General features: G+C 40.5%; 1 protein-coding gene across 1 annotated transcript; it reads left to right on the top strand.

Annotated features, from left to right (window-relative positions):
• Positions 1–22,240, top strand: LOC114549006 (tyrosine-protein kinase yes). Its single transcript, XM_028569093.1, has 12 exons — positions 1–544; positions 8,941–9,248; positions 11,035–11,134; positions 11,705–11,803; positions 12,036–12,139; positions 13,668–13,817; positions 14,287–14,442; positions 14,924–15,103; positions 16,105–16,181; positions 16,408–16,561; positions 19,257–19,388; positions 20,557–22,240. The coding sequence occupies exons 2-12, from the start codon at positions 8,954–8,956 to the stop codon at positions 20,763–20,765; spliced, it is 1,656 nt and encodes a 551-aa protein (XP_028424894.1). The 5' UTR covers positions 1–544; positions 8,941–8,953; the 3' UTR covers positions 20,766–22,240.
• Positions 22,241–22,343: the final 103 nt, after the last annotated feature.

Below are 22,343 nucleotides of genomic sequence, written 5' to 3'. Positions count from 1 at the left end.
TTCTCCATGAAACCGTACTGCATTCCGCCGGTCCTCTCTTCTCTCGTCTCTCACATTATCTTTATATCTTTATCTCTTTATAATGTATTAATTCTGCCGGTTCTCCTTCGTGTGGTCATCTCGTGTCCCCCCGCTGTTCTCGGATCAGCTGAACCGGGACGGATATCTCCAGCTGTGTGTAGCTGCTCCAGTACCGCAGGCAGGGTCGGCCATGTTGTTGTGTGGGGGTTGATGCAAGTTTAGTAGTAGGAAGTAGAGGCTACAAAGAGCTGGGACACTTTAGGATCTCACTTTTTTTTTTAACGCTGCAGCTGGATTAATCCGCTCTGGGGACAATGACTGTCTCCTCCATCCTCACAGACTGTAACGCTGCTTTGATTTAACTTCAACATTAAATCCGACCACAGTCTCTCTGCTGGATGGATGAAGGCGGTTCGGTCCCGGTTGGAATAACTCGGATTTTGTTTTGTGTCCCGGATCTGATTCAGTAGGGGAAGGGGGAAACAAGGAGAAAACGCAAGAAGAAGAACGCGGATTTTTGAAGGTAAAATCCCAAATTAAAGTGGTCTTTGTCAGCAGCATTAGATAAGGATGGGCCGAGACGCAGGCTGCTCGCCTGTCAACAAAGGAATGAAACTGTCTTGTGATAATACACATATATACCTGTCTGTAGGTTGTAGCATGTGCTGTAATTCACCCTGCAAACCAAGAGCTATAAATTAATCATGAAATCATTTTTTAAATAGGCAAAACGTATCAGTGACGATACAGCATGTGCTTAAAGTCCCAAAGGAATATTACTGCAACCATATATGATAGCAGATACAGTACATACTTTAAAGTAGGACAAGGTCAGTATGCCACAGATATTTGACACTATAATAACATTTCAATGTGTTAAGTAGTTTAATGTATGTATGTTTATATGTGTAGTTATATGGTAGTAAAGCAAATTGTTGAAAGTTAAAACTCCTATTTAGAAAATGGGTTTAATTGATGTTATCTGTTTGTTTTATTAACTTGTGTACAAAAATGTTCTCAGATCTGTTCTGACCACTGTCATGAAGATGTTTCCCACTTATTGTATTATTTTAAAGTCATGTTGGCTTCCGGACACAAGAGGCAAACGTGCCACCTCATCATTTCAAATATTTAACCCAATCTTTGAATCATGCTGAGTCAGATTATTGTTAAATCAGTAGCAGGTTAAGGAGGAGGATGAGGAGGATGAGAAGGTTCAGGCCCTTTTTGGTGTTGCTGTCAGTCTGAATTCAAACTTCCTGATCAAACAGCTGAGTCACAACAGTTGTGTCTTCCCAAGTCTGTACTGTTGCTTTTATTCTTCTTCTACTTTTTCACGTCCACTTTGAGGACAGGGACTGGGAAATTTCCCTCATTACCTGCACAGTGTGTGCCACTCAAATTGAAATGACTGTCACGCTTGAGGTGACTCGAGAACATGTCATGTAAAAGATACAGCTCATCCTGAACTGCTTTGCGCAACAGTGGCTGAATTGTTGCTAGTAAGAATCCTTTTTTGGTGAACATGGAGTGAAGGAAGGTAAAGGGGAATGCCGTGATTTCTAAGATAAAGGTGATTAATAAGTGGCACCATTGACAATGAATGGACATCGACTTTGTTTAACCAAATGACTTCTGCATGAGTTTTTGCTCAGGAAGTGTTGAAATTCCTGTTCATATACTTTATAGTCTCATATCTGAAAAGAAAGATTTGAATTCCTGTGCATATCGATCACCAGTACCAGTGCAAAGTCATATCTTTTATTAAAATGTGACAGCTCAACTCAGGATGTTATGACTCAACAAACAGGGATCCAACTTTTTTTCTCGCGGTACAGATTGTTGAAACTCAACTCAGGATATCCGCCAATACTGAGTATCGATCTGGTACCAGCATTGTTTTAATAACACATTTAAAATCAGTGTACCTCGCTGTGTGAAACCTATTGATATAGCCAGAGATGGTTCCCTGCCATCAGAGGGGGTCAAAGAGTACAGATATGTCCCTGGCTCAAGGCCCAGGGGGGCCCATGCAAAGGTCCATGGTTGACCCTTACATGGGATCAAATACAACAATTTGCGTACTGACTTATATCACTGGCAATACAAGTTATATGTATTTACATGATAAATACATTTATTGTTATCAATAAACACATTTCAACTTGTCATCTGATACCTAGTCTATAGCCACAACGTTCCACTTCTGGGATTGGTCTGTTGCCTCTGGAAATTCCGCCGGATGTCACTCCTTACGGCCGGACGTCCGTTACCTTCCACTTTCTTTGTGAGGACTATGGTTAACTGCTCCTCAGAACTCTGCAGGGTAAATCCAGACATCTAGCTAGACTATCTGTCCATTCTGAGTTCTCTGTTGCATGACTAAAACAACCTTTGAACGTACACATGTTCCACCAATACAAGTTCCTTCCCGAGGCTATTTTGCAACGCCACCGGGGGTCCTGCGGGAGCTTAGCGCCGCCCAAGACAATTGTGATTGGTTTAAAGAAATGCCAATGAACCAGAGCACATTTTTCTCCCATTCCGGAATGCTGTGTGGACAAGCCAGACCCTCATTTGCAGCGCTGTGGAGGAAGGTCTGGCAAAGCGAGACTATCTGATACCCCACCCCTCCACAGTTATTGTGAAAGCGGTGCGGTTGAAACAAACACAAGTAATAAATGTAAAGATGTAAAGCGAACTGCAGCCTGACTAGCTAAGTCAAAACTCAGGAGCTCCAAGAAGAAAAGCAAGGGTACAGAGAGAACAAGAAAATGAAAAAACCAGAGAGGCAATGGCCAAAAAAAAAGAATTGTGATCGTGGCAAAGATGAGGAGCTACTCAGACTCGCTGTAGCAGGGGTTTAAAGCTAGAGTGAAGATACTAGTATCCTATAAAACAAGACAACCTAATGCATCCATTGGTTCCAACCATGCATGCCATCTTGTCCGGAATGAGCTGAATAACGCTCTATACTCAGACTAAATTTTGGCGAGGGGAAAAAGCAGCATTGCCGTTTTTCAAAAATGGTGTCTGTGAATATTTCTGCATACTGTTAGAGACTCCATCTCTGGCCTCTAAAGGCTAATGGCCAAAAGCTTATTTGAAATTACCCGTGTTGGTATTAGTGCTGAGGGTGATGGTGGTGGAGTGGATGAGGGGCCCAATTTGGAAAATGTTGTCCTCCTGTCTGTAATTCCTAATGGCTGGCCTGCTGATAGTGGAAACACTGACCTTTTAAAATGACATTGACAAAAAAAAAACGCTTACGTAATTGCAGATCCCTAAGCCACTTAATAAGGTCAGTATCAAGCTGATCCCAATCCGGTGAATGAGATCGGTGCAAAGTTACTATGCTATTTAATCCGTATGGAGCAGCTGATTATTCAACCCAAATTCCGATTTTTCAGTTTTTCTAGCTTTAGGAAAGAGTGTTGCAGTCAATAGCTACTGACTAAATGTTCCAGCATTTGAGAAAGGCAGAGCCCAAAAATGTGTGAAAGCTCGCCTCATACTTCTATGTGAAACTTTGATTGAAAAACATGATGTTTTGTGTGCAAACATCTTGTCAGTAGTCAATATGTGATAGTGGGTCTGGATATATTTCTCCAGAGAAAACAGTTCAGTCACTCTATTAGATGTTGACAGTTCAAACAACCGGCCCTGTTCTGTGCTGACAAATGGATGATTGTAGAGACACTCAGATTCCCAAAATAGCTAACACTTATACCCTAGACTCAGGTGCCAGTATTCAGATATTCCCATAAGACCTGTTTATTCTAGAAATGTGTGATGTCTGTTCTCTGGCAGCACACTAACTCACATGAGCACAATAAAAGCTTTCTATGAGGACTTGTGGACTGATTTGTTGAGTTAAGTACATTTAGTAATAATATTAACTTCCATTTCAAAGACAGCTTTTTACTCACGACTGAATTATTGGTTTAAAGACAGCTGAGCAATCAAGCTGCTATATTTCAAAGTAAAACAGACGAGCACACTCAAGTCTTTCTATACATTTCCAAGGTAGTTTCTTTTCAAACTGTTGTAAGCCTCAGAAGAGGTTTACTTTGAGCGGGCTTGCAAAAGAACTCTGCAGCCAGTACGGTGTAGATCTAATTTTGAATCACTTGTTTATGTTTCTGTAGACGCTCTTTTGAAGCTTTACATCCGTAACATCTAGGGATGCACTGAATCCAGGGTTCGGGTTCAGATTCCGCCGAATATTGGGCTTTTTGACGGGGTTCGGTTTCGGCAGAACCTTAAACATTTTTTTCCACCGAACCGAACCAAATATTAAAAGGGTAATATTTTGGATATTAGATTTGATGTTGAGATAGGGTAAACATTGGCCTTGTCAAAATAGTTTTTCCCACTTGTCTTACTGGCATAATGTTGCCTATTCTTTTTTTTTTTTTTTTACAGTTAAAATAAAATTATAATAAAAATGCACTGCTGTGGACGTTGTTTACTTCATTACTGTGTTTACTGTGTTAATGGACTGAGGATGGGAGTAGGATTCGGTTCGGCTTTGGGTTCGGCAGGATCTTAACCAGTGGATTCGGTATTCGGCCGAATCCCAAAAATCTGGATTTGGTGCATCCCTAGTAACATCACAACATTTCTCTAGTTGGAACCCTTTGGCATCAGAGGAATGTGGTAGATGGTGGCCACTAGCATCTGTTGCAGATCTGAAGCCCAGTAAAGCTCCAGAGACCCTCCCGTCTGCAGCCGCTAACAGCTGTCCGACACGATGTTGAAAAGATGCGAAATACGATAACGTTGTGGAATATCGCGATAACGATGTTACTTAATAATAATAAATAAACAGATATTAAAGTGTATTAAGCAGGGCTGTAGTCAAGACAAGGAGTATTTATTTGTATTTATATGTAGATAAACACCGGAAGGACAAGTTATTCAAGGTTTTTTAATTATTATTTATAATTTATTTTTCATTCGTCATTTCGTCTGCTGGCATTGCATAGAAGAATACACTTTGATATTACAGTCAAGTTGGCTGAAGACCTGACAAGACATTTCTGCCTTTAGCAGATTATTTTTTAACAGTTTGCACAAAATCTCGGTGCTTTGATGAAGCTGAGTGAAAAGTCAAGCTGACTTTGTCCTTATTTTCTCCGTATCTGTTAGAACGGACTATAATCGCACCACGCCTTTCCAACCAGATAGAGGTTGGAGCCTTTGCATGTACATGTTTGTATTTGATTACATGTAAACTCTTCACCTTCCTCTCTCATTGTTTTCTGTGTGGCTCTCTCGTGTTTGCATGTGATGTACTGTTGTAGGTCATGTTATCATCCTGGGGGCAGTGGGATGTTGTCAGCAATAAGAATAAGTTACTATAATTAGCAGTCAGCCAGATTTTCCCTGTGATTTCATGGCTCTGCTGTTCAGGAATGAGCTTGTGTTTTAGTGAATAGACTTGGATGTAAAAGTCAGTGCGGTGTGACATTTGAGATCCAGTGTGTCTGCAAAGTTTTAGACTTATATTACTTACAAAATGAGGTGTGATCTTTCCTGTGATCTTTCTCAGACATTTTCCATTATGACTTTTTGCTCGTTGTGGACTTAAATGCCACCCACATTATTTACCTCATCCAAAGTTGCTGCATTCTGACTTTGGTGTTGCATTCTAAAGTGTGGACAAAGCCCATGGTGTCATTATGTGATGGCTGGCTGGTTTGTCCAACATGGCACTGATTAGAGGGCTAGCTGAGCTGATTTGGGGGCGAAGCCGGTTTGCATTATATCATCACAGCCAAGAGTCCATAAGAGCCCTCCAACAGAGATCCCTCTCAGCTCTGAAACACATCTCACTGTTGAAAATATTGAAGGTCAACACAGGCCAAAATGAACATGTGCAGGTGGAGTCTGGGGTTGGCACTGTTTCAGCTCCAGGCCTTGGTGGTCACTCCTTTTTGTTTTCTGTTATTATCCTCTTAGGGTAAAATCCCCATCCTCATAATCCTCCTAGTAGTTCAAGCTGGTAGAGCTGGCACTGTCTGCCTGGTTGCCCCCTGACCTCATTCAACCTGCTGTTCCCCCTCTCTGTTTCTTTCCTAGACTAGATCTGAATCTTTTTTTATGCCCACACAGCCACTAATAGGAATTTTAAATGAGTTATTCTGTTGCTTTTCACCCTGGATTCGGTGGGAATCATCTTGTTTGGATATTGTGTTTTTATGTGCACAAAAGGCAACGATTTACCATTTTTATAAGACATTTCTCCAGAAGAATTCATCTTGTTCTGTGTGTAGTGCAATTTTAGTTCAGCTCTTAAAGATGGTGGACCATATATCATATAACTAGGGAACATGTGTGTATGTATACTACACGGACTGTCTGCTGACCGCTCTTCTCTCCGGTGGGAATTTCTGTATTTGTAACACTGCTTAAAACGCCAAATCTAAAGAAAAATGTTTCTTAGTTAGTACTTACTGTGGAAGTCCATATTAGGGTTACTGCTAACAATAATTTATTGATCGTTTTGCTATTTGTTTCTATAAAATTGCTTAAAATAAATGACGTGGACCAAAAGCTAAAGAACTCAAAGTGTTCTGTTTTTAATGATAAAAGACTACAGCTTGTGGACCCTTGAGGCTGTATTTAGGCAGAGTGGGGATTTGAGCTAAGCGCTAACATCACTATGCTAAATGCTCTTTTTTAAAGCTAAAACCAGCAAATCTTTGTAATTTTTACACTGTAAATTACTTAAAGTATTATGCATAATTATTAAGCAAGCTTCTAATGTGTGTTTTATTTTGACATCTATGTTCAGCTCATTAATGATACATTAATGATAATTTTGGAAGAGGGGTTTTGCTTTTATGAAACAGTCTTATTTTTGGATGTGCAAACTTTAAAGTGTGAATATTCCCGGGACACTGTCCGGTGTTTTATTGCGTGGTAAGTTCACTACTGACCCAACGAGCCAGACTCTCATCTGTCTGATGATGAAACACAAGCCCACCATAGTTGAATGAGCCACTGCGTGAAGCCCTCTGCTTTCCATGACACTGGTTTGGTCTCGAGGTTAAAGGAAAGCTTGGCTCAAAAACTCAAGTCTTTTTTCCATGCCAACATTCTCAACTTATTGGCTCTAGATCTAACATCTGAGATTAGATTTATTGGTCCTTTTGAAGACATTTTTAAAGAAGAAATCTGTTTCATTTTGACACGTCTTCAGTGACTGACCACTCATAACATGGTTTTATAGAGGACGGCCAGTGCTCAGCACGAGCTGTAACCTGCAATTTAAACAGTTGTATGGTTTTATTTGAGCAAAGTGTTCTGAATCTTTGGAAGATTTCTGTGGTTTGTCCCCATTTTGTTGATTTCCTTGGCAGTTCAGCTGGAGAACTCAATGAACTCTTGAATGCGCCCCACCTTCTCTGATGAGGAAAAATCCCTCCCAACTCCCAAAATCAAGGCCAATGTTACAAAATCAGTGAAAGGTGTTCCACTGCACCAGCAGATCCTCTTCTGTTTCACCGATGCATGATTTTGACCCTGTAATCTTGTTACTTATGTCACCAACTGTGCCACAAGGCTGTTCAGTAGCACCATGTTTGTTTAGTCTGCTTTCATGCTCCACATCACCGAAGAAAGCTTCACTTCAATCCTCTATTGTTTTACTGTCTTGTAATGTGTCGGCGCCAATTATCCGAGTCCAACTCCTCGAGCAGCTGTTGTTCTTGGAGAATGAAAACATTCTGATCTCCCCGAGTTTAGACTTCTTTATGAGCGTGTCTGATTGTCTCCACATTTTCCAGGCCTTCACGTCACAAAAGAATGCCTCAGTGTAGCTCAGGCCAAATTACGTTAGGACAAGGAATGAAAACCACGCAAATGGAGATACACCGATGTTTTAAATCTTGTAGCATGGTCTGACTGAGGCATGGACTGTTTCTGTAATATTTTGCGGGTGACCAAGAAGTCTCAGACTCAGAGACACAAACTCAACTTAGATGATGTTTGTAGTCTTTGTTAGTCTCTTTGTAGTTTTTATTGGGTCTCTTTGTGTCCCTTTTGCATCTCTTTGTTGTTTTTAGTCCCCTTGTGGTCATTTTGCATCTCATTTGATTTACTTTCCACCAACAAATAACAGCTTCGTACTGTTCTGGCCCAAGGACCCCTAAACCCTTGGGCTCCTTGGCAGGTTTAGTAATTCCTACGTGGGCTGAGGGCCCCAGAGAGGGCTCTTTGAATCACAACAGGACATGTACTAGGTTCTCCAGTCAGTACCCTTGATCAAGGCACTGGCTCAGATCTGGAGTTGGTCCCCGGGCGCTGTCATTGGCTGCCCACTGCTCCCTTGAGGGATGAGTTAAATGCAGAGAATGAATTTCGCTACATGTACGTGTATGTGACAAATAAAGTACCTTTGACCTTTGACCTTTTTGACCTGAACTGATACTGCAAATGGTTCTTATTTTTCTTCATTTCAAGGCAGAATGGTTCTGTCATTATTTAAGTTAACATTAAGTGGTGGAACAACAAGGACCTGTAATGGGTCACAACAATATAAAATGATAATCACCTTTTTATCCCTCCGTTTTGCAGTTGTCATACTGTACCTCAAAACAAGCATGCACAATTGAATCGGCACGGTTCAAAGCGGATTTACAGTACCATTTACCCATACAGTATGTCCCAGTTACCACATGGCTTATAGTCTTAGTGGGTCGCAACAACAAAATGATTCACATGAAAATATCAGGTCATTAGATTTTCGTTTCATAACTCATTTTCCTGCGCCTACAGGCCTTGTGTTGCAATCATTAATCCTGCACATCTCTTGGCCCTTCACTTTATTTATATATTATCAGTGATGAATTGGATGCCGTACTCTTCAATCTGCTGGCATTAAATTGACGGTTTTGTGTCGTGTCTGTCCAGGCAGGGCGATACAATGGGCTGCATTAAGAGCAAAGAGGACAAAGGCCCTACGATGAAGTATCGGCCAGAGAATTCAACAGTGTCGGACCCCAACTCCACCATAACCACACCTCACATAGGTCACTACGGACCGGATCCCACCCAGCTGCAGCAGAACCAACCTCCCTCCTCCTCCTCAGGCTCTGGGGCTGCAAACTTCAACCACACCCTCACGCCGTTTGGCGGCTCGTCTGCCATGACTCCCTTTGGAGGGGCGTCATCCTCCTTCTCCGGTCCTGTGTCCAACTCGTTTTCTGGAGCTGTCTCAAGTGAGTAGTGTTTGATTGTAAGATGTCATTATAATACTGATAATGGTCTTAATGGAGAGCATTGCCCTCTTAATATCATACTTCTATATCATAAAGGACCATACCACTGTTTTTTTTTGTGTTGTAGGCCATTTCCTTTACTGCTGACTGGGCAGCCACTTGTAATCTTTGTATCCTTCAATCAGCTTTCTGTTGTAGTATTATAATACCGTATGGTATTCAATCTTTAATACCATCTTTTTTTAATATGGTATTTAATTCAAGTTGTAGAGACTTGACTTACTGTAGATGTGTAATCCATCATGTTTTTCATCATTTTCAGTCATGCTAGCAGCGTGACTCTAGTGATGGCACAAAATGAACTGATTGACTTTGGTGATCCTTTCTCGATATCTCGACAAATGTTGGATGGATTGCTACTAATATCCACGGTGCCCAGGCGATGCATCCTAATGACTTTAATGATTCCCTGACCTTTCCTCTAGCGCCACCATGAGGTTGACATTTTTGGTTTTGAGTGAAATGTCTTGACAACTTCCGTGTCCTCCTCAGAATTAATTTTAATAATTTTGGTGATCCCTTACCTTTTCATCTATGTAGGAAAAGATGCGACGGATGACACCACCATGACTTAGTCCAAACTTGGTTACAAACAGCTGCAAAAATTATATAACTTACTTTATGTTTAGTGCTAATTAGAAAATGTTGGCATGTTAGCATGCTAAACTAAACTCTTTTTTTATCTAAATGTTAACAGTAACTAATTTGTACGTACAAATGCATGGTTACACTATGAAGAGGACAACCATGTCAAAAGTAAACAGAGACATAATAATAACTGTGATACAAATATAAACGCAGTATGCTGAGGAGAATGGTCAGCAGTAATGTGAAGTATGCATGATTTGTATTACAGTAAATGGGCTAAAGCTTGCAAACATACTTACCACAGAGCTTAACGTGGTCAGTATGCTGATCTGACATGTCGGTTTCCCAGCTAATGCCCCAGCCATTGTTATTTTAACTAGCTTTTCCTTGTTAGATTTAACACCGGTCTTGTTAGCATGTGTGATCACCCTTATGTGTCCGAGCAGCTTACAGCGATCCTGAGAGCAAAGAGATGAGATTGAACCCTCCTGTTTAGGTGGGATTTAGGTTGTAATCCTCTTCCATGTTGGGTTATCTGCCCTCAGAGGGGCTGGGGGGGGGGGGGCGGGGGAAGGTGGCAGTGCCATGGTATTTGCTTTCTGCAGGAGATAATGGAATTACTGTTGACAGAGCATTGTTGTCGGTGGTGGGTATATGAATGCCATCTGGCTGGGGGTGTGGCGGTACAGTAGTGTTTTACAGGATGCTGGCATGGGACGGAAAGACGACTTGTGTCATACCATAATTTACTGAACTATGTCTCGTAAAACATGTTGTGCCAATAATATTTTTAATACTTAAGAATGGCTAATTGGGTAGATTATGACTGTTAGAGAGACAATCCTATTAAAAACCGGTTTAATGTATTGACTGTCCTTTAGCTTGTGTCTGAGTGTGTTCAGTCTAGTCATATTTCCAAGCAGGGGAAGCACTCTTTCTATAGAATTTTAAGCCAAAGAAAATCAATACAGTATGAGCTCTCAGACCTTGGTAAGACATATCTATTGGCCTACCTTAATTTGAAACACACACACACGACAAACAAACCTGCTGTTCCCTCTACAGCATCATAATGTCCTGTTATGTGTTCACAGTACTCCCTATTCATTACATGTGGGTCTGTTTTTTGTGTTTTTAGGTGGTGTTACGTTCTTTGTGGCTTTGTATGACTATGAAGCCAGAACATCTGACGATCTTTCATTTAAAAAAGGAGACCGATTCCAGATCATTAACAATACGTAAGCATCTTCCCAGTTTCCCTCTCAATGTATGGGGGCTTTAATTTAGATGTGTTTTCAGTAACTATGAAATGCCTCTCGAGCAGTATTCCGTATACTGCACCTGTTCTTTGTGTAAGTGTATTCATGAATGAGTTTGATTACCACTTGTTTCCTGGCTTTCTGCTCAGTGCTGTGGTTCTTTTAATCGATTCTTGCTGTGGCAGAAATGTCGCCTGAGGTTATAGCATTTTAATGTAAAGGAGATTAGTCTCATTCATTCCCCATTGTGACAAGGGTTTTCAGTCGTACCTCGCATTTTAAAGACAATCAGACAATCAGGAAGTTGAAATGACTGCAGAACAAATTACTTAAAAAGCTATGTCAATTTTTAAATATTTCCATAAGCCGCTATTTCGGCTAAAGTGAGCTTATACAAGGCTGAGGCTAAAATTATTAACCATGAACCATTATTGACCAGTTTTCATCAGTATCAGTCATAGCAGGATATACAAGGCTTTGGTTGACTGTTAAATGAACGTCTCTCAGAAAAATTATAATCATCTCTCCTGTTTCATTGTCCTACTGCAGAGAGGGAGACTGGTGGGAGGCTCGCTCCATCAACACGGGGAGGAATGGCTACATCCCGAGCAATTATGTGGCCCCTGCTGACTCCATCCAGGCTGAAGAGTAAGCCCTTGTTATAACCTCATTACTCCATCTACGGCGACTGCTCCAGGAGAATAATAACACTAGCATGATCCCATCTCATGTGGCTTGCAGCACAATCCCAATACTAACAGCTTCACAACCCGGATGAAGCTTCATCATATGATTTTCAACAGTCACACTCAGCTTTCTCAGTCACCCCTTAAATTATGAGTTTGGCAGCTTTTCTTATGTAAATGATTTCTCTTGACAGGTGGTATTTTGGTAAGATGGGACGTAAAGATGCTGAAAGGTTGCTGCTGAATCCAGGAAACCATCGAGGAACTTTCCTGGTGCGAGAAAGTGAAACTACTAAAGGTGAGGATTGCTTCTTTATGAAGTGTAGTAGTAGCTAAATGATGCTAGCCTACTATAAGATGGAGCAACTGCATCAGAAAATGTCCAAAGTTTAAAACTCCCAATGTGCATTTTGTTATGAAGCATCCAATCACAGAACTCAAAAACGGTGTTGCTACAGATTATGCTTGATAGGAACCTGGTAATACATTCACCACTTTAAATCTGTTCACTTTCAGATTCTGGGTCAGTAATGAATTTTGCAACTATGGTGCTGTGTTTTTTCTCTCTCCAAAAGGCAAAAACAAAGGCCCTCTTGACTGGCTTTTTCTACACAGCAACGTCAGCTGATGATCACGGGTGTCTTAGTATTTAGAGCACAAGACAGATAAGCAAGCAGACTGTATTCATTTGGCACTTTTCAAGATGGAAGCATTCCAGGTTGAAGAAAAGTGGAAAGAGGGAGATAAAAAAACAAAAACATGATAGTGTATATCAAGAGTCTACAGCCATACTAGCAGCTCTGTGAAGCTGTACAAAATGCTATTGTCAGCATGCTAATATGTTGATGTTTTGCAGGTGTGATGCATATTTTCTAATGTGACAAACAAACAAATAAACAAAGAATTAAAAGTACTTAAAGGTCCCATGGCATGAAAATTTCACTTTATGAGGTTTTTTAACATTAATATGCGTTCCCGCAGCCTGTCTATGGTCCCCCAGTGGCTAGAAATGACGCTAGGTGTAAACTGAGCCCTGGGTATCCTGCTCTGCCTTTGAGAAAATGAAAGCTCAGATGGGCCGATCTGGAATCTTCTCCTTATGAGGTCATAAGGAGCAAGGTTACCTCCCCTTTCTCTGCTTTCCCTGCCCAGAGAATTTGGCCCACCCATGAGAGAGAGACATCATGTCTTTCAAACGAGCAAAGTGGCCTTCAAACGAGCAAAGTGGCCTCTCTCTCCTCCTCAATAGCTACAGACACAGAAATCGCACATCCTAAGGAAAGCTCATTGTGGGACTGGCTCTAGTGGCTGTAATTCTGCACCAAGGCTGAATTTTGGGAAAGAGACTTCAGATACAGTATTAGGGGACCACCAATAAGGCCTATATAAAAGCATCCAAAGAGCACCATGTCATGGGACTTTTAAAACCTGTACTTTTAGCTCCCAATATATTTGATTTAATTGAGCAATGTTTCAATCTAACTCTATCATCATCAATTGTCAGTGCCTGACAAAGAAATTAGATTTGTCTGACCTCTGATTTCAGTTTGTTTCTTGATCCAGCACCTGTAAAGTTGATTCAGATTTGTGTGTTCTGAGTATTTAAAGCCATAAGCCATACCAAACTGATGGAGAAAAATCACTTTCTTACAAACAAAGGAGTTTCTGTGTTTCTATGTTGAGGAGAAAACATCATTACAAGAGAACTGGGAATTTACAGTAGTAAACAAAAAATACTCATGGAACCAGCGTTTCATCTTTTATAGGCACCGCACACTAACACTTTTGTTTTGATGGATGAAGAACATTTCCCTTGTCTCCTCTAGGGGCTTATTCTCTGTCCATACGAGACTGGGATGAAACCAAAGGAGACAATGTGAAACACTACAAGATCCGCAAGCTTGACAGTGGGGGATACTACATCACTACCCGGGCACAGTTTGACACTTTACAGAAGCTTGTCAAACACTACACAGGTATTTTGTGTAGTATGCAATGCTTCCCGCTTACTCTATTTTTCTGTCTCCTCTCATTTATTATTCATCTCACGTGGAAATTACTCTCAGTCACACCTGCTGCTTTGTGCCACCATGCAGTTTTCTGTGCCAGCTACGAAAGGCCCCCGAGATGAATAGTCTTTTATTTTAATAACAATTGATAGAGCAGTTAGGATTTTCAGCCTCGTCTTCAGCCTGAGGAGAGTCGAGGTTAAAGCTCTGTGATCCCACTTCATTTCAGTCCAACTCTGGAGAGAGTTTCGGGGTGTTAAAAAAAATCATCTCATTTATATTTCATCACAGTTAGTATAAGAGCATGCAATTCATCCACATCAAATCAAATGGATTAATGCATGAAACAGCCTTTAAAAGTCTGTATCCTGTGTGTGCCTGTGACACTGCTGGGTGTAATGTAGTGTTTTGATCTCTGCGTGTCCTTTTATCACAGAGCATGCCGACGGGCTTTGCCACAGGCTGACCACAGTTTGCCCCACAGTCAAGCCTCAGACTCAGGGGCTTGCTAAAGATGCCTGGGAGATCCCCCGGGAATCCTTGCGACTGGAGCTCAAACTGGGCCAGGGCTGCTTTGGAGAGGTCTGGATGGGTAAGAGCAAGACAGACGAGGCACGCTGGAACACGTTCAGGAAAATGCTTTGTTTGTTTAGTATTCAGTCGTAATCTAGTTGGAGAAACACAAAATCGACCCAGAATGATGTAGGAAATGCAAACATGCGCATAAATCATTAAAATCAAACACCCCAATGCCTATATTTATTGTGTCTATTTTTGTCCAAACTGGGGAACTATCCACTTCCTGCAGTTGCTTCCGCTATTTGTTGTATTCTCTTTATCCCCAGGGGTCGTCTCACTCAGCTCAAGCCAAACTTATTTGTAGCCTTTTGAACCGCGGGCTTGTATCCGCTCATCCCAGACATATTTCTGCGAGGAGTGCATGCATGACAGCACATGTCTAAGCAATTACAAGACCTAATTAATGATATTGTCGTGCTCCCAGCCCATTAACAACACTGATTACCCCTGTGGCCTGTGGGTGTTTCTCTCCCTCCCTATCTTTGTCTCTGCAGGCACGTGGAACGGCACCACTAAGGTGGCCATAAAGACGCTGAAGCCGGGCACCATGTCACCTGAGGCCTTCCTCCAAGAGGCTCAGATCATGAAGAAGCTCAGGCACGACAAACTGGTGCCTCTTTATGCTGTGGTGTCTGAAGAACCCATTTATATTGTCACAGAGTACATGGCCAAAGGTACACACAGATACCTGAAACATACCTGGAAACCTTTTAAAAGCTCCAGGCTGGTATATTTAATAAGCAATTAAACTGTATTTCTAAGAACTCTCGACCCTGGAGAATAACAAGACTCAGCTGTTTCCTGTTACGTGACACCGATGAGATCCATTTTTAAAGAAAAGCAAAGCATGTTAGCCTGTGATCACGCTGCCTTGGTTTATCAGGCACTGCACTGATGTCAGATATGTGCAATGTTCCTTAAAGGGAAAATGTAAATTTTATGGATGTTTTAATTAATGTGCTGCACAGATTGAAAGTCCTTGAAAGTTCATTGTGGTTCCCTGAGGCCTGATACTGGGATCTTTAATTGAAAACTGCAGTAGTTTTGTGGGAGGTAGCTTCAGCTGCAATGCAGTTTTTTTTAAGGCTTTTACGAGTAATTAGATGTGTGTGTAAATGTTAACTCTATGCATCTGTGTGTGCATCTGTGTCTAAATGCCTTCAGTTTGTTGATCTACTGTGTGTTGTCATCAGTATCAGAATCAGAAATACTTTAATAATCCCAGGGGGAAATTATTTTTGTTACCACTCCAGGTATACAAACAACAAATAAAAACAACATATATTATCAAGACTTTTAACATATATAATAAAAACAAATATACAGTAATAATATATAAAATATGAAATGTACAGTGTTAATGTGCAAATAGTGCAATTAACACTGTACATTTCATATTTTCACCTCACAGATTAACTGCTGTTGTAGTTTCCACAGTTCTTCTCTTCATGCAGAAAATACTTTAAATCTCATACCAATTTACAGTCAAGCTTATTTTGATATTCAGTTTAATTTCCTACCCAGGTATAGTGAGTATGGAGGGTTTAATTCAACTGTTTAACATTTCATATAGCAGCACATTGATATGCAGCTGGTATCACGGCCCTTTTATTGCCCCTACAGTATATCATGTCGGTCCTGCATTTACGACTTCTCAATGTTGCTGCCTTTATAGGAAGCTTGCTCGACTTCATCAAAGAGGGTGACGGAAAATTCCTGAAGCTTCCCTTGTTGGTAGACATGGCTGCACAGGTAAGACAAACCACAAAGTGGTTCTTGAGTGCAGAATTTGTCAGTGAATGTTAAGTTTAGCTTTCTATTTTAAGCCTCTGTTTAAAAAAAAGGAAGAAACATCAGCCTCAGGCAAACATGTCTTTGATAATTTGCATCCACTTTATACCTGACAGAGGGCTTGATGTTCTGAGTCTGAGGAGCTAAAAATTATTTGTCTTATTATCTATCAAATTTTTTTTTTTAGATCGCTGACGGCATGGCCTTCATCGAGAGGATGAACTACATCCACAGGGACCTGCGCGCCGCCAACATTCTCGTGGCCGACAACCTGGTGTGCAAGATCGCAGACTTTGGTCTGGCCAGGTTGATAGAGGACAATGAGTACACGGCGAGGCAAGGTGGGTACATAAACAAACACAGACTGTCTGACTCACAGGTGAATGAGGTGTCAGGATACAGCAGTCACCTCACAGCAAGGACGACTCCCTGTTGTCTCCTATCATGGTGAATTAGGATAATAGTAGAAACCAGATGCTTCTGTTCCCTCTGATTAGTTGCGCTTTCACACGCTGGGATAATTTATCTCACTGCAATGTTCTGCTCCTTAAAGGGCTGGTTCACCCATATTACTACCTGTAGTGGTATCTAGCTGTGGATCATTTTGGTTTTAGTTGCCCAAGTTCCCTCTCTGATATTTCTGCCTCCAACTTAATACAGGGGAAATCTCCTGCCGTCACTATACCCAGATTAGTGTTGTGACGGCAGGAAAGCTACCCTGTTGTCCCGCCCTAACAGGTGCAACAAAGCTAACAGGAGATGTCAATCATTCACAGTCTATAAACGCACACATAGTCCACAGAAAACACCTGGGTGGGCGGTCAGAGTCCCCATAGGAAGTACATACATGTGGAGTCAACAAGAGTAAGAGAACAAAGAGTAAAATACATAATAATACAATGCAACACATAGCTCAACAGGAATCCACAGTTACTCAGACTAATGTTACACGTTAGCTTTATTTGGCTAGTATTTAGAGGCTAACGTGGTTAGCAAATACAAAGCAGCTGCCAACACAGGCGCCCGGAGAGTACATAAAATATGCCTGTCGGTATTTCGTCGATGTATTTTTCTTCAATGTTAGCGTAACTGCTAAAGAGCTGTGGCAGCAGTGGTTGCTCATAGCGACAGGATGTTTAACTGAAACTAGCTGCTGCTGGCAGAGAAGATGAATGGGATTTTGTTTGTGATGCTCACAGCTTTGAAAAAAGTTGCATTTATATTTTAATAATTCTTAAAAAATTCAGCATCTCTTTCCAGTCCCAGTGTTACTTTGATTAATTATCAGATGTTAGGGAATTATATAAGGGCTATATCTTTAGTAGGAAGTAGCTCCAATGAAAACTGTTCACAGTGAGAGTTGTGGATTACTTAGAAGAAAGGCAATATTTGTTTGTGTAGATTTCTCCTAAGGGTATAGGATACAAGGACAAGGTATGGGATGCTAAGGATTTGATTAGATATTGTCCCTGTAAATTTGAATCAAAATTTATGTAATTTTACAAAACATAGCTGTAGAGGCCGTTACTCAAAGTGAGTTTGTTCTCATACTCTGAGCCAGAAATCTCCACTTCAGTAGCACTGCAGTACTTACAGACCTTCCAGTTTCATTCCTAACTATATTCTGAAGCTTTTCATAGAGGGATTTGTTCATTAATCATTCATAGCCAGATTTATATAACACTTTTTTTCAAAAAACAGCAACAAATTAATTTTATGGCTGTTGACAGTATTTTTTACTTAAAATGATATATCTTTCTATATAAAGTATAAATAATAAATAAATTCCCTCTGTAAAACCTTTGACTCTAATATATCAACAACATGAATTTTGAACCTGGCTTTATTATCATCTAAGGAAATATACACTAATGTGCATACATTTCCAGAACAGAACTGTGAACACTGACATTTCTGTTCTGGAAATGTATGCACATTAGTGTATATTTAAGTAGATAATACTTAATTTGCATATTTAGATAATAGCTAATTTGCATATTTAAACATACAATTATACAATTTCAAAAAACTTGTAATACAAAATGTTTTGTCTGAATGGACACAGTCAACTGGGGAAGTTTCATGGTGATATATTTTAATTAAAAAGAATGAGATGCCCACACTCTGCTAATTCTCCCATACGTTTTTGCCCTTCACCTCACCAGTGGCGATATGCACACTACCACTACTGCTCTACGTGATATATTTTTGTTAACCCTTTTACCCTATTCACCTGTAGGGTCTTGCCTTAAATAATGACAAAGAACATAATGTCATGCTTGGGCATGCAGAAAGCATGTTTTAATTTGGATGAACTGATCTTTTACACATAAGAGCCTGAATAATGTCCTTTATACTCATTCTTATTCCTTAAACCTTTTTCTCTGAGGGGCATTTACCAGCCTGCATGAAAGTGCTCATATTGTGCTTTTTGGCTTTTTCTCTTTCCTTTATTGTGTTATATATCTTTTTTGTGCATATAATAGGTTTACAAAGTGAAAAAGCCCAAAGTCCACCCCAAAGGGACTTACCATCTCCAACAGAAAACACTGTTCACAAACTGCTCCAAACAGCTCTATTGTAGTCCAGCCTTTACTTCCGTGATGAGCGTGCGTCACTTTGTAACACACGTTATAATGCTAGCGTGGCACTCCCTCATACTCTGCTTCTGACTGGCTTGTAGTGCCGACCTAGGTACTGCGCATGTGTGACTCCCAACAAAGATGGTACAGAAGTGAGATGACTCACTCTGTAGCTAAAACAGAGAGCTCAACACACAGGGTGAAAAGAGGAGCTGCAGTACAACAAAAATATGGTGTTTTTTGAAAATTAAACCATGTAAACCTATTCTGATATAACCTCTAAATACAATTATGAACCTGAATATGAGCACTTTAATAACAAAAAATGATGTTGTCTTAATGATGTAATTGTGGGTCACTATGGCCATTGTGATTCACTGGAAATAAAGCCAGACATGAAGGCATACACCCTCTAGTGGAATCACCTCACCCATCTCTGCCTAATCACATACAGGAGCCAAATTCCCAATTAAATGGACGGCCCCAGAGGCTGCCCTGTACGGCCGCTTCACCATCAAATCAGACGTCTGGTCCTTTGGGATCTTACTCACCGAGCTTGTCACCAAAGGCAGAGTGCCCTACCCAGGTAAGTGACAGTGACACACACACACTCATACACACACCGGGTGTGAAAAAAAAATGGTGCAGCTTGCCGTCGGAGGGACGGTGATTAACGGCCGGAGTTATCAGCTTTCAGTCTGTCAGTAGACGTCAAGCTGGTGTGCTTCTTAATGTCTGAGGATGAAGTGAAGCCGTCTGACATTGTCTGCGCTGGTTGTTTATGCCTCTGCAGGGGGAACACTGACACACACACACACACACACACACACACACACCCCTCTCTCTCACACACACACACACACACACACACACACACACACATTTGAGATTAGATGAGACCATCTGGCGGAGGACGATCAGGAGATTGAACACCACTCTTGTTTATAACCATCTGCCAGGCTGACACTGCCCTGGGGAGCGGTGCCTTCAGTGTTCTGCACCACCTTCACACAGCTCCACTTTTTACCAGACGTAGCACTAAAATAATTAATAGATTAGTCCACTGATGGAAAATGAATAAAAAAAAACTATTCTGATAATTGATTTAAGGAATAGTTTGACATCTTGAGAAATATACATATTTGCTTAGTGCAAGTTAGAGGACAGTATCAATACACTCTTGTGTCTGTACGCTAAATAGGAAGCTACAGCTAGCAGCCCATTAACTCAAGTTTTAGGGTGACTTTCTTGGACGTTTTTGTACGGATTTAACAAACAAGATATAACATGATAATTAATGAGCTTCAGAGATGCTAGTAGGTAGATTTTGTTACCTTCAGACAGTGCCTGCCTAGCCGCTTCCCCGTTTCCAGTCTTTATGCTAAGCTAAGCCAACTGTCTGCTGGTCTCCTGTTGTTTCAATTTATTGAACAGATATGGGAGTGGCATCCATCTTCTTATCTAACTCTTGGCAAGAAAGAAAACAAGCATATGTCCCAAAATATCAATCTATTAAATTTATTTTTACTAATTACGTAATTTATCAAGAAAAAAAAGTCACTAATTTGCTTATTTGAACCTCTTTTCTCTGCTGTATATCTAATCTGATCCAAGAATTTATGACAAGCATTTTTCACTTTTTACATTTTATATACTAAAAAATGAATTGTTGAAAAAAAGAATCTCCAGAAACCTAAGCCTAAAAAGCGATTAAAAGCTCTGACAGTCTTTTCTGCCTCCTGTCTCCTCCTCAGGCATGGTGAACCGCGAGGTACTGGAGCAGGTGGAGCGAGGCTACCGCATGCCCTGCCCCCAGGGGTGCCCCGAGTCCCTGCATGAGATGATGAAGCTCTGCTGGAAGAAGGACCCGGATGAGAGGCCCACTTTCGAGTACCTCCAGTCCTTCCTGGAGGACTATTTCACCGCCACAGAGCCACAGTACCAACCTGGAGAGAACCTATAGCCTGCCTGGCCTCTGCTGCGTATCCCTACGCCTGGGAGCACACTACGTAGCCATAAGCTCTCATTCGACTCCGTAAAAAGTCGACTGGAGGTTAACCAGTTGCATAAACCACTACTTACTCTACCCATTCTTGATTTAGATTTTTTGCTTTCAGTGTCCGCCATCATTTCATTTTACTTTCATATTTTTTTGTTTTCATTCATGGTACTACGCAAGTCTTAGCTGTGTGAAATGTTTGATTTTTTTAATGTGTATTTTATCACCATGTACAATAATGACTGTGGTAGAAAGAAACAAATACATTTCAGTTATATTTTAAATACACTACATTCTCATGAACACAGTATATTGCTGTAAAAATAAGCTGTGATAATGCCTCACAATAGAAAAACCTATTGTTGTGAATGGCGTTCCAACTGTTGGGCTTTATGTGGTTTAATAGGGAGCTCTCACACTCTATTTGTCTCCAAATTATATTCTTTTGTGATAAATTGGTAAATTATGCATCAAAACCATGAATAATTAACAGAGATAATATATTAAACTAATAGGGAAAAGCTCTCAGGGGACTGATGATCATCACCACAGTCCATTTCACAGTGATTATTTAAAAGTAAATTCCACACAGCTTAACTTTAGTTACATTTCATCAGCTACAGTGCAATGTCTTATACTTGTTACAAATGGGTGACTAGAGTGCAACTGTGACATGGTCTTTTATGCCTTTTGTAATATTTAACAATGCATTTTGTTTGTCTTTTGATATTAATTTCTTCTGTTCCTTTGTTATCACAAGACTATATCATATTTTATTCATATCACATGGACATGGTTTTATAGCTTCATTTGAAGACTTGAAGACCAAACTGTCCATGATCATCCAGAAATCTCTGCTAGGACTTTTTATAACAATGCCATAACTTTTTCTGTCCCGCCATGCCGGGGTTGTATAATCTCACTGCAATCACTACAGAGACATGCTTACATAAAAACTGTTCACAGTGTCAGTGAGTTAAAAAGTGATGAAACTTGTGGACTCATGGAAATCATGACACTTAACGGATAGTCTTTCTAAAAGTTGAAAGTATGAACAAAGCCACCAAATAATTTGGAAAAAACAACATGTTATCTTCTACAATGTGACTAACTGAAGCACTTGGGACTCTTTCATGTTCATGTATCTAAGGTGGCTCTACAGAAACTATTTGTATAGCAATGATGACAGTTTTTTTTACAGTGATTTTATCTTTGCATTTTTTCTCCTGTATGGGCTCATCGGGACAGTATTATGATGGGAATGATGGGAACACTAATTGACGACTGGGCTTGTTATAAAGGGCTTTGTATATTATAAAATCATCATTTTATAAGATTATTAATAAATTGGACAAGATTGAAAAATATATTTGGGAGGGAGAAAGTGGGCGAAGACTCATCTGAGGAATTTGTACAATAAAGACGTGATTTTAAGTCCAGTGGTCTTTTAAATTAAATGTTTTGTAGGCCTAAAGTTTAAACCAATGACAGGCTGGGGTGGGTGGGATCAACTTTGACAAGTGACGTATGAAGCATAAACTA

Source organism: Perca flavescens, chromosome 22 (assembly GCF_004354835.1).
Source record: "Perca flavescens isolate YP-PL-M2 chromosome 22, PFLA_1.0, whole genome shotgun sequence".
Lineage (NCBI taxonomy): Eukaryota > Metazoa > Chordata > Actinopteri > Perciformes > Percidae > Perca > Perca flavescens.
Note: the sequence above shows the minus strand (reverse complement) of the source record. Positions and strands in the feature narration are given on the sequence as shown.